Here is a 13,018-nt window from a genome sequence, read left to right as displayed (position 1 = left end):
CAATCTACTGCCTTATTATAGCCTCTCTCATACATAGACATGAACTAGGGTAAATATAAATGGCACTCAGAGTGAAAACTGTCCATTGTAATGGAACTTTATAACTAAGTTTGAATAATTTATAAATCATGTTAAATATATCTGAAGATAAGAAAATGTATTTGATTTATTGACTTAGGATGTTAGAAATAGTTTTGTTAAGAAGAGGAATGTATAATAACTAGACTTTTATCCATATTTCCATACATTTTGAAATTTAGATGGACTGCATTATATCACTTATATGTGAAATTTTTTTTAAAAAAGTTGAACTCATAGAAAGGAGTGGAAAAGTGGTTGTGAGGGGCTGAGCAGTAAGAGAAGTAGGGAGAGGTTGGGGAAAAGCTATTAAAAATAAATGATAAAAAATTGAATTCATAATAATAGACAGCATATAATAATTATTAGAATACACATATAGATAAATAGTATGTGTTATGTAAAATAATACGTAATATTATGTCATGTTATGTATTTTTCCCCAGCCATGCCCTGCCGTTGTGGAATATACATATGTGGAATATACATATATACATACAGGTATATATACACACAATATATGTACAATATATAGTGATATAATATGATGGGCATCTGAGACTTGCTTTGGCCAATTTGGCATTGCAAATTGTGATGGAAGTAGAGGTTTAAATGATGCTTTCATGTCTCAAGTCTTGCTCCCCCGTGATTGATGTATGCCTGACCTAGGCTGCCAGAGGATAAGGCACATGGAGAAGAGTTGAATAGTGATAGTTATCCTAGACAAGGCCATTCTAGACCAGCCAACAGCGAGCTGTCTTCAGACATTAACAGTGAGCTCAGCCAAACCCAGAAGAAATGCTCTTCTGAGTCCAATCTAAATTCTCACTTCGCAAATTTATGAGTGAAATAATTTATTGTTTTAAGCCCCTAGGTTTTATTTTATTGTTTAAAAAATATTTTTTTATTTTTGAGGCTGGGATCATGAGCAGGAGAGGGGCAGAGAGGGAGCAGAGGATCCGAAGCAGGGCTCAAACTCCCAAACTGTGTGATCATGACCTGAGCAGAAGTTGAACGCTCAACCGACTGAGTCACCCAGGCGCCCCTCAGCCCCTGAGTTTTAGAGTTATGCACCATTATTGTAACAATAGCTTACAGATATAGCAAAGGAGATGTGGGTGCTTAGTTGAACAGCCTATGGTGTGGCTTCTAGAAGATAAGACTATATTGCATTACAGTAGAGTAGGTAGGCTCTCCAGTGAACTCTGTGTTGACTCCATGATTAGATGTCTCATGGGTCCAGAGATCTGGGATCTCTGAACCTATCCCAAATGGAATGACTATTGCAACTGTCTCTTGTGTAATATAAATAAATAGCTTCTTAACTCAGGGACCACGTTGGATGGCCACAGATTTTATTCTTAGAAAGGTATTTCAGGAACGCCTTTAGCTTTATGGTGATGAAGAATCAGGAGAAAGCTCCTTTGCAAATATTACACATGTACACACACAGACACATAGTCTCTACATATATATTATTTACACAAGTAGTATCTTGTTCCCTCAAGAAAGCCATGGATGTCTCATCCTAATTCTCTTTTTCATTCTGATAGCTGGCATCTTTTTTTTCTCTTTCAGCATAAAGTTCTACATTTAAGAGACTGAGAATTCATGACATGAAGAAGAAAACTTTTTCAGGGCAACTGGGTAGCTCAGTCAGTGAAGTGTCTGACTTCGGCTCAGGTCATGATCTCACAGGTTGTGAGTTCGAGCCCTACATCAAGCTCTGTGTTGACAGCTGAGAGCCTGGAGTCTGCTTCAAATTCTGTGTCTCCCTCTCTCTTTGCCCCTCTCCTGTTCATGCTCTGTCTGTCTCTCTCTCTCTCCCAAAAATATATGAACACTAAACATTTTTTTAAAAAGAAGAAAATTTTTCATAGAAATTCAGGTTAACTAATTTCCTTCTATTCATCACATAAGTGAAAAGCATAAAACCAGTGGTCGGTAAATGTTTGAGGTGAATGGAATCATACGCTTATTGGGCTGTAGGGAAATGATTTCATCTAGTTCTAACCCATGTTTCACAGGAACCTGAGTGACTAATGAAATTGCCAAGCTCATACAAATTGACAGTGGAACTTGGAATATAAAACGTCAGGATATTTTTTATTAGTCATCATGCTCATTTCATTACCACTTATTTGTTAGGAAAGGGGAATCCCAGGTAGGTAACTTGGGCCATTTAGATCACTTAAGTTTGAAGCTGAAAACTGCTTGTATCTTTGATTAACTGACAACCTACTGGAGACTTATAATTAATAAACGTTTGGGATATTTCTTACATCTTCTAACTTCTTATGGTCCTAGGGTGATGTTGGCCTGGTTCATCACCCTTTGAACTGCATCCTAAAGGCTCCAGTGTGATACATCCATCTCAACAGAGAATCAGGATGGCTACCCAAAACAAGATGCTTGCAGCTGGTAAGTTCGTGACATGCCTGTATTTATTATGATGATCCACAGGGCAGCACCTTTTACTGATGGACAGTGTGTCAAATAGTTCCATGTCTGCCTGGGGAAAAGAATATACAGTAAGTGATTCACTGAAGCAATGCCTAGAAGTATCTTGTGAGCGATGAAACAAATAAATGCATGTAACTTAAAACATATACATCCTGAAATGCATTTAATGTGAAGGCACAGTGATTCAGAAGCAATAACTAGGGATTATTTTGTTCATTTAACACAAAAATGAAGCACATGATTGCTGGTACGTATAGGCACATAAACATTCACTGGGAGAACTTGCAGTAGAATGCTGGTTTCCCCATCTCCAGGGTATCTTTTCCCCTAAGCTACAGGGGAAATGGTATCCTCATTCCAAGGTCTAGCGGGATCAAAGCATCACCAGAGATTGATGCTTTAGTTAAACCAGCAACCTCTCTCTGAAAGTGAAAAAGGAGAATGATTAAACTCTTTGACACCCTAAAACCCAAGGAACATCCTTAACTCATTTGAGGGACTTACTATGTATCTGATCTTCCTTAAAGCTCATCCCACTCACCTACTTTAAAGCATACCCTCTCTTACTGCTCTGTTTAAGTGGAAGCAAGTATGTGCCTCCAAGTATGAGCCCCCAAAGAGGCATGGACCCAGCTGCAGTTTTGTGTATAGGCTGCAGGTGCCTGGAGAGCACTGTGCATTCGCTGCGCAGAAGTACAAGGCTGAATCTCCAGGCTGTGAGGCTGCGATGTGCAGAGACAGGTGTTTGGCACTTCCGTTGAGGTAGACTGTGAATCTTTCATCTTCCTTTTTATCCACAATGGAACGTATTGATATCACAAACTCAAGACTTTTGGCAGGGTATTTTTTGTACCACATGAAGTAATCAAACATATTATTATTGTAGTCACAGTTCAGAATAGAAATCTCTCGTTCTTGCACACTCAGGGATGGAGTTTGCCTAACTTGCTGCTGGTCAGCATTCTGTTGACTATTCACCCCTGTTTGGGAAGAGAGTAAATTTTAAATTATATTCTTAAAGTCCCCACAGAAAACCAGCATGAGCTAGAAAACAAAACACAGTAAAGCAAAACTTCCCAATGATCTCGTCTCCCAGCCTTGTGGTGTTTCTTGAAGGTTTTCTACTGTATTCAGACCTCCCGCCCAGAACTCACAGTCTGGCTGAAGCCACAGAATCAACAGTGATACCCCCAGGAGCTTGCCCATGTCTCCTGTGGACTCCGCTTGTCTTCTCTCCTCCCCAGACAACCGTAAATCTGACTTCAACTTCCTGCCCTTCTTTCATTTCCTTCCACAGAGGCTTCTATTTCACATATGAACAGTACTGTTTTTAGCTCTTTATCTTTATGAGAGGAAGCACTGCCCCCTCTAGCCCACATGTAGAAAAATTCTGAAAATGCATTTCTGTGTTTCCTTAAAACCAATTTGCACTCCCTCCCCCACAAAGAAGTTAAAGTAAGATATTGGTGGTGTTTGGGGGAGAACACAAAGGTATGGTGCTATCTTTACCATGGTTACAAATTTAGAATACAAGGAGTTTGATAGCTTAGCCTTTAATGTAATTGCATTCCAAGATGGTTTTCAGAGGTGTCCGTATTTGGTCTGAATGAATAAATGCCACAAGGCAATTAAATCTGATATAAATTCTGGACACTTACCTTAAAACCACGAATTAACACAACAAAACTTATTCCCTATATGAAATCACCCTCTGCACTGGATTTCCTCTCTGAGAACTTGGATGTGATCATTTGGTGTGTTCTGTGTTCACAAATGAGAAAGCATTACACAATCCTGTAAAGTTTATAGACAGAATGAAGCCATAAACTTGAAAGGCACCAGGAGATGTCAAAAGGCAACATGTTTGTTTGTCCTCACTCTTGGTCTATATCTAGTATATGTCTTCCCAGTTTAATCCAATGGCAGAGGCAAGAAGAATCTATTGTGCTTTCAATGCTAAATCAGTAGGGCAACTAGTCATTACTGCCAATGGTAAATCTCAAAATAATTTTTTGGAATTAGTTTGAGCAAAGACACAGAACACAAAATAAAACAATTTCCAATGCGTATTTTATTTTATTTTTTTCAACGTTTATTTATTTTTGGGACAGAGAGAGACAGAGCGTGAACGGGGGAGGGGCAGAGAGAGAGGGAGACACAGAATCGGAAACAGGCTCCAGGCTCTGAGCCGTCAGCCCAGAGCCTGACGCGGGGCTCGAACTCACGGACCGCGAGATCGTGACCTGGCTGAAGTCGGACGCTTAACCGACTGCGCCACCCAGGCGCCCCTCCAATGCATATTTTATATGGGAAGAAACATTTAAAATTTTTATTTGAATTGTAATGAAACTAACATGCTGGGAAGTTACACTAATTATCCAATTCAGGACAATCTGGTAAGTTGTCCGTGTTTCATATTATGTGGTTGAAACTTTCATAATTCAAACTTTCTAGTGAAGAAATGTTTTCAGATTCACTATTGTATTTATATATTTTATCAACATTTATTTCATTTCTCTGAAGTACCTGACGCTGTGCTTGGTTAAGGTTTTAAACACGACTATGGAACTATCTTCAACTTTAAATATCTGGTGGTCTAAACTGAAAGACTACATCCTTACAACACAACATGACACATAAGGGTGCTTAATGAGGAAAACATAATGGTTATCAGTTAGTTCTACTGAGAAAGCTAGAAATGTGGAGTCAGGGGAGACCTCACAAAGGCAGAGCTCTTTAGCTTGATTTTAGGGAAGATTGACAAATTGACTTTGTAGGGGAAGGTCAGATTTCAAAAGAAAACAGGCAAATTATAGCTCAGAGTGCTGGGGGAAACTTGGTTCATTATAGTTGGAGTTAAGTGTTTGCAGTAGGAAGTTTCTAAACTGATGTCAGAAAGGACAATGACATACAGTTCACGAGGAACCACATCTGACACACTAAGAAGGCTGATTTTCTAGGCCCAGGGGAACTGCTGGACTGCAATGCACACACCTCCCCCCTTTTACACACACACACACACACACACACGCACACACACTACTTTGGTAAACAAAAACATATGACACACAATGCACATATTTTTTTTTTTTTTTTTACCAAACTGTGGATGATTGTGGTTTGTTGACAGCTGACAGTCTTACATCTGTTGCAAATTACTTTGTAACTCATGTGAGTACACAGTAGGAAGGCAAGGCCTCAGGAAAAACCAAACCAATTAACACCTTGATCTTGGATTTCTAGGCTCCAGAGCTATGAGAAAGTAAATCTTTCTTGTTTAAGCCACCTAGTCTGTGGTATTTTGTTATGATGGCTCTAACGAACACACACACTAGGTTTCTGATGATTATTTCTTCCAGTCGGTATCTGGACACTCATTTCTTAAAAACAAAGAATATTCTAATGCTATTCATTTATATCTTCCTAGAATATCAGGGGACAGTCAGTGCAGCAGAGTTATGAGTGCTATGGGATAGGGGCTTAAATTACAGGAACTTGATCTTACTGGTTGTGAAGAGAGCTGGGGAAATGAAGGTCTAAGGGTAGTTGGGTAGTCAGAGAGAAAGAATCCCTAACCAGTCAATCAATCTGAGGACCAAGCCCGTCTATCTATGAAAGTGTGATTTGAAGGGGAAACTGATGGAGAAATCGAGAGAAGCTAGAGCCACGTGTGGCTACCATCTCCATGGGTCCATTGCCAGATATACAGTGGTGGTTGGTCAACAGAGTCAGCAACAGGAAACAGTGTTGGACAATTTAGTCATATTTATTTTGAAACCCTTTGGCGTTAACTCCAAATGTGAATCATCTTTGGGGCTGCTTCTATACCTTATGTAACCCTTGCTCCTGCTTCATTACATTTTTAGTGACTTTGTTTATTGTATGCTACACAATGTGGGTCATAATGAGCAGAAACTCTGGATTATTTTGCCTCCCTTGGAAAAATGTTAACTCTGTTAAATTATTAGCAGATCACTTAGATTTTGTTGAGGCTTACTTTAATCTTTGTAAGGCAGAGATTTTCTTTTCCAGTTTTTTTTTTCTAGGCCATAGCCCTTACTTCTGTCCTTCTTCTGGTGACTCAGTTGAAAGTCCAAGGTATTTACCAAGATGTCTTCACTCTGGAAAGGCCAGAGCTCCAGTGTCTTCCCAGCACAATACAAGCTCTGGAAATCTCGGAGATTTTACACCCTCAGATGCTATTTTCTGCTAGGCTTGCCAATGTCTCTCTCTGCACATGTGCAGCTGAAGTGTAGGCTCAGATAACCCCCTATGCAGATTTCACAGTCCTATCATAGGAGGCTCATGTCTCTCCAATACCCATTTTCCTCAAAGGCCAGTTATTTAACAGCCCTGATTCTGTTTTCTGTTTTTGCCATTGAGCAAGGCTGCTGCTCTCCGCTGGGGCTTCAAGTCCTTATGCTGAGGTTTAGAAAATACCCCCAGGAGGGAAATGTTGCCTGCATGTGGGAATCACTTGGCAGGCTTGCTTTCTCCCAAGGACTGAAAGCATTCCCTGTCTGCACTCCTCAAAAACAATTCTTTCCTATGTTTCCCAATTTTATAGTAGTTTACAGTTGGAAGATAATTCCACTATCAGGTATACCGCAAGAGCCAGAAAATTCTTTTCTCTTAAGATAACACACATATTTCCTCTTTTAAAGGCAATTGTCGGTTTTATTCAACAGTCAAAATGTATCATGTTTATGTATCATATTTATCATACCTTGTGCAGCTTATTTAGAAATGCTTTCTGCATTTAAAAAGGAATCAAGGTCTCTAGAAAAGTAATATTTCTTATCACTAATTAGTTTCACCATTCTTTTTATTGGTCCTCAATGCAGTTATCTATCCCTGCCCATGCTCTGTGAGTATGTAGGCATGCTAAGTGGTCCCCATATCCTTCATCTTACTGTATTGTAATATACAGACAATAAATTTCAAGGATCTCATTCATTTTAAGACTCTCATAGCATGAGAGTCACCCATGCACTGTGTTTTATCACTTGTTTTGATCACTAATTATATTTTAGGACTTAAATTTGCCATGATATGCCTTGCTTCACACACACACACACACACACACACACACACACACACACACACAAGCATGTGCCCTTGTGCTCACTTTTCCTTGACCCAGAACACTTTTCCTCCACCCTCTTCTGTCCTTCAGCCTGATGAACTCCTATTAAACTATAAGGTTTCAGGCTGGGATGTCAAATGCTCCAGAAAGCTGTCTCTAACTCACTGTTTTCATAATCTCTTTTTCTCTCTGAATTTAGTTCTTCTCTTTAGTTTGCAGGGACTTTATGATAACAAAAACGAGCTCCCCATTAAACTGTACGTTCAACGAGGGAAGGAGCTCTTCATTTATTCAAAGCCCCCTATCCAGGATCTCACAGGTATTCAATATATATTTGTTGAATGACTGAATGTATGAAAATACGAGTAACAGCAATGGAAAATACTCTCCTCACCTACAGGAGGATTCCGAGGTAGAAAAAGTATGACTCCCTTGCTCAAGATGATACAGCATACTCGTGATTAGAAGTCACGAGTGGATTGCTAATTTACTGATTCCCTGGTTTAGGGGTTAGCGTGTTAGGAATGGTTTATTTTAGGACAGAGATGGTTACTAGATTGGATATTCATCAGCATTTCCAAGTTTTTTGAAAGTGGAATCAAATGTTTGATCCACTTCAACTGATCAAGTGTGCACTTCTCAACACCATGTTAGAAGTGAGGGAAAGCATACAAACATCTCTCCCGTGTTGCTGGGTTTGGTGGCTGCGGCCACATGTCTCGATTCAGGCCTTAGGTGCCTAGAAAGCATGGAAGCAGGTGCCTGAGTCTCTGGGCTGAGATGCAGAAAGCTCTGCCCATCCTTCATACTACTAGTGGCCCTTTGGTTTTTTTCTCCTCTTTTTATTCCCCATTTGAGTATATTAGAACAACGATCATGGAGCTTTTTTCAGGGTTCTGTATGTACCAATGTAAGTTAGAAAGATGCCCAGGAGATATAGGTGAGATTGGTATTTTCTTGCTTGTAGAGATGAAGGAGGGAGGCTCTGCTCCACGTTGAGTTGACTGCTCATTCTGCCCAGAAAGACAGAAGCAGATATGAGAGAGTTGATCAGTCTACAGTATTTACCTAGTAACACTAGCCCCATGGAGATCTCAGGATGAGCCACGTACATGCCTGCACTGTAGTGTCAAGTTGTAGCTCATTTAGAAATGCTTTCTGCATGAACCAGGAGAGACAAGGCAATGGACACACAATTCTGATCATATTGGGCCCCTGCCCCCCGCTCTGTGGGTTGGGTTAGTCTCCAGCTATGGCTTCATGTACAGGCCACAGGTGTCTGCAGAGCACTGTGTGTCCACAGTGCAGAAATAAGTGCCTGAGTCCCCAGGCTGCAAGTCTGTGATATGCAGGTGGCTATTACGTTCCTGGAAGTTGAGCGTGAATATTAGTCTTCCTTTTCGCTGCATTCCAGAAGTGATGTACGACAAGGATACGAGGTGTCCTTCAGGATTTTGTTGGAACCACTGCACACTGGTTATGATGCTAGAATAATTGCACATCATAGAAGTATTTCTCCCCTCTTGGAGGTTCAGGACCCCAGGACTCTGCTCCACATTCATCTGGACTCTTACCCCTGTTGAGAAAGAGAAAAATAGACACAGTGGAGGGTCACTGCAAAATGACCGTAGCTGTTTCTGAGTACAGGAAATTTTTCTCTAGTTTCCATCCTCATAGTAGAGGACACAGCCCAAGAGACTTGTGTTCTCTCTCTTCCTCCACCTCTCCTTTCCTCCCTTGCATCTCCCCATTCAGTTGTGAAATTTCTTCAGGTTCCCTTTGGGATGTTCTCAACTCACAGCAAGTCTGTAGCCACAGGAGGCCCAGCAAGACTCTCATTTGTGTCTGCATGGTTCTTGACTCCTTAGCAGTATGGACACACCTTAATGGCAAGTCCCTTTAAATACTGATATGCATCATACTTTGAATTTGGGGCTAACTTTGCTGCTGTAACCCATCAGCTTCATGATATAGATCTGGCAGTGGCGGCCCCTAAGCACCTTCACTCGGCTTTGTAGTGGGAAGCTCCGCCTACTTGTGGCTTAGTCCACCTCTACACTGTAGGGTGCTTGCATGAGCCGGTGCATGTGTGTGCGCGTTTGTGTGTGTGTGTGTGTGTGTGTGTGCGCGCGCGCCTGCGTGCTCGTGTGTGTGTTGGGGATAATGGAGGAGTTGTCTTTTAGCATTTAAGAATATTTTTTTTCTTTAAACTCTGAGTATTTAAACTCTGAGTAGGATAATTTATGTGAAAAATGGGGAGATGTTAGCTTAGAGGGGGAACAGAGAAATAGTTTATATGTTATAAGTAAGAGATACTGACGAAGCTGAAACCTGAGACAAGATCAGACTGAGAAACTTCTCAGTTGTGAATTACTTGTTATATGTAAATTGTATACACATTACATATGCTATTAGTATATTTGTAAATAATACAAATATATAACCTATTTCCATTCTTTACATTCCTTGTATCTTATTTGTTGAATTTATCAAAGTCAAATGATGTGATAACAGTTCAAGATATATGAATCATAATAGTAGACAGAAAAATATTTGCTTCCTCAGTTTTTTTTTTGTATGTAAAAATACAGGATGTATCTATATCTATATATATCTATATATGTGTGTATCTATATCTATAGATATCTATATCTATATCTACTATCTATCTATCTACTATCTATACATGAAAAAGACTGAGGAAGTGAATATTAAATAGTCTATATGTTAAATTGATAGAGTAAAAACGTTTAGGCAAGTATAAATAATACCTGAAATATCTATCCTTCCTTCCTTCCTTCCTTCCTTCCTTCCTTCCTTCCTTCCTATCTATCTATCTATCTATCTATCTATCTATCTATCTTCTGAAAGTTTCCACTTTATCAAGTTAACATATAGATCATTAGTTTTTAATCAGGACTTTTGCTCCCCAGGGGATATTTAGCAATGCCTGGAGACATTTTTGATTGTCACACTGGGGAAGGGAGGGGCTGCTACTGGCATCTATTGAGTAGAAGCCAAACATGCTATTAAATACCTACGATGCACAGGAAAGCCCCTCTCCCCAGATTCTGGCCCCAAAGCTGCTGTTGAGAAACTCATGTAATGATTTTCAGTTCAAACAACCCTCTGCCATTTTCTTTTACCCTTTTTTTCTCCACCTGCTTCTGCCCATATGTACTCCCCCTCTTCTTTCTTCGCCTCTTTCTTTGCTTTTATTTTTCTTATCTTTGAGTTTCTGATCTTATAGGAGGTAAGAGCATGGTTTAGAGAAGAACAACAATTTCTAGACAAATAAGTGAAAGCTCATATTGGTCCCTGATACTAAAAAATATGGATTCATGAAACTCTAAAGTTACAGAAATATGAAACAAATTGTTCTATTTTATTTTTAATTAAAAATTTTTTAATGTTTATTTATTTTTGAGAGAGAGAGAGAGAGCATAAGTGGGGGAGGGGCAGAGAGAGAGGAAGGCACAGAATCTGAAGCAGGCTCCAGGCTCCAGGCTCTGAGCTGTCAGCACAGAGCACAACATGGGGCTCAAACTCACAAACCATGAGATCATGACCTGAACCGAAGTTGGACACCCAACCGATTGAGCCACCCAGCTACCCCACAAATTGTTTTATTTTAATCTCCAACTTTATTTTGGCTTTTGGAGATAGAAAGCAAAGCAAAGCAAAGCAAAGAAAAGAAAATGGGTGATGAGAAAGCAGGATTGTGCACATTATTAACAATTCTCTGGCCCACATATTCTCTTGCTCCTCCTCCTCTACCCTGGCCTAAATTCGTAACCCTCTGTTTCAGAGATTTTCATTCTTCATTTAGCAATGAATCCTAAAAGTGAATCATAACACTTTTCTCAGGTTAGAGCATTCCCTTGTGGACTAACCTAGGGCTGACACCATATTATGTGCAGCAATGCGGCCCCCAACCCAGGGTCTCTGAGTGTGACCTTTGACCTCGACGGTATGTTTTCAGAAGCTCCTGGAGCATGGAGTGTGTCCAAAGTGCTCTTAGAAATGATTGATCTGAATGGAGGTGGTAGGTCAGAGGATTCTTCAGCTCATAGGTCTTGCAGCCTGATGGCTGTGGGAAGTGGTGAATGGACCTCCAGTCACCATGAGAGGGAGTTCCTTGAAAGCAGGAAAAGTCCTCTCCATATTCCCTGTCAGAACACATACCGGGACACAAGTGAAGTTTTGAGTTATCTGATCCAAGCTGTGGTGGCTACTTTCAAGTTTTTTCATTTTTAATCCACTATGCTAGACAATTCACAATACATGGTTAATCCTCATGATGACACAGTAAAGTAAGTACCATACTTACTTCCAAGGTACTTAGGAGGAAATTGATGCTCACAAAGCTAGTATAAAATGCCCAGAGTTACCCAGCCACTAAGTGGCAGAGCCATGAGAGGCTATGGCTCTTTTCACAGTGTCGCATCACCTTTCAGGGAGAGAGACATCTAAGAACAACGATTATGGAAAGACACTGGGCCCTCTTCTGGGGAAATGAAAACAAAACGCCTCTCCACAAAGGGAGAAAAGAAAGAGTTTTATTCCTTATTATTGAGGAATCATTAAGCCAGAATGTAATGTGCACCACAGGCAATTTGTTAAGAGATTGCGAAACACAGACAAGAGGCGCCTCCGTGGCTCAATGGGTTAAGTGTCTGACTTCTGCTCAGGTCATGATCCCCACATCAGGCTCTGGGCTGACAGCTCAGAGCCTGGATGGAGCCCGCTTTGAATTCTGTGTCTCCCTCTCGCTCTCTCCCTCTCTCTGCCCCTCCCCTGCTCATGTTCGGTCTCTGTCTCAAAAATAAATAAACATTAAAAAAATTAAAAAATACTTAAAACACAGGCAAAAATTTTACCCCTTTATATAGCCAGCTGGGCAGATACAACTCATTACAAGTGTTTTCTCAACATGAACAGAAATTAGTCCTCAGGTAAGAGAACTTGACAGCGACCTTTGTCATAATTTGCCCTCAATTTACCTAGGAATTGGGGTAGCCACCTGTGTTTGCTAATTGCCTTTATCTGAAAGAGAAACTTCTCATATCTTTAGGACAGAGGGTGAGTTTGCAACTTAGAGCAAGGCGTCTGTGGAGTTTGGGCTCATCTCCTCCCACAGTAACTGGGAGGCAGGAGTGCCATCCTTCCTCGTGATTACATCTCAATAAGCTGGCTTCCACCTGCTTGAGAGAAACATTCCTGGGTTGTAAAACTGGCAAGAGGCTTGGTCAGCTTTTTAAAAGATTTACACACCTCAAAGGGACAGAGAAAGGATTCATAATTACAAGTTTTCTAAAGTAAGTACTCTAAGAAAAGGGACTGGGAGAGTGCCCTTCCCTCTTTATACCACAGAGAATTAGAATTTTTTTA

The 13,018-nt window shown here is 40.4% G+C and overlaps 2 gene segments (V, D, J or C); both read right to left on the bottom strand.

The window, feature by feature from the left end:
* Positions 1 to 2,873: 2,873 nt before the first annotated feature.
* LOC123583701 lies at positions 2,874 to 3,997 on the bottom strand. The segment is given in 3 exon segments: positions 2,874 to 2,963; positions 3,109 to 3,521; positions 3,696 to 3,997. Coding segments are annotated over 3 exon segments (555 nt in total).
* A 4,541-nt stretch (positions 3,998 to 8,538) lies between these two features.
* On the bottom strand, positions 8,539 to 9,593 carry LOC123583354. The segment is given in 2 exon segments: positions 8,539 to 9,203; positions 9,427 to 9,593. Coding segments are annotated over 2 exon segments (378 nt in total).
* Between the last annotated feature and the right edge of the window lie 3,425 nt (positions 9,594 to 13,018).

The sequence above is a fragment of the Leopardus geoffroyi genome, chromosome B3 (assembly GCF_018350155.1).
Source record: "Leopardus geoffroyi isolate Oge1 chromosome B3, O.geoffroyi_Oge1_pat1.0, whole genome shotgun sequence".
Lineage (NCBI taxonomy): Eukaryota > Metazoa > Chordata > Mammalia > Carnivora > Felidae > Leopardus > Leopardus geoffroyi.
This window is presented reverse-complemented; position numbering and strand designations above follow the sequence as displayed.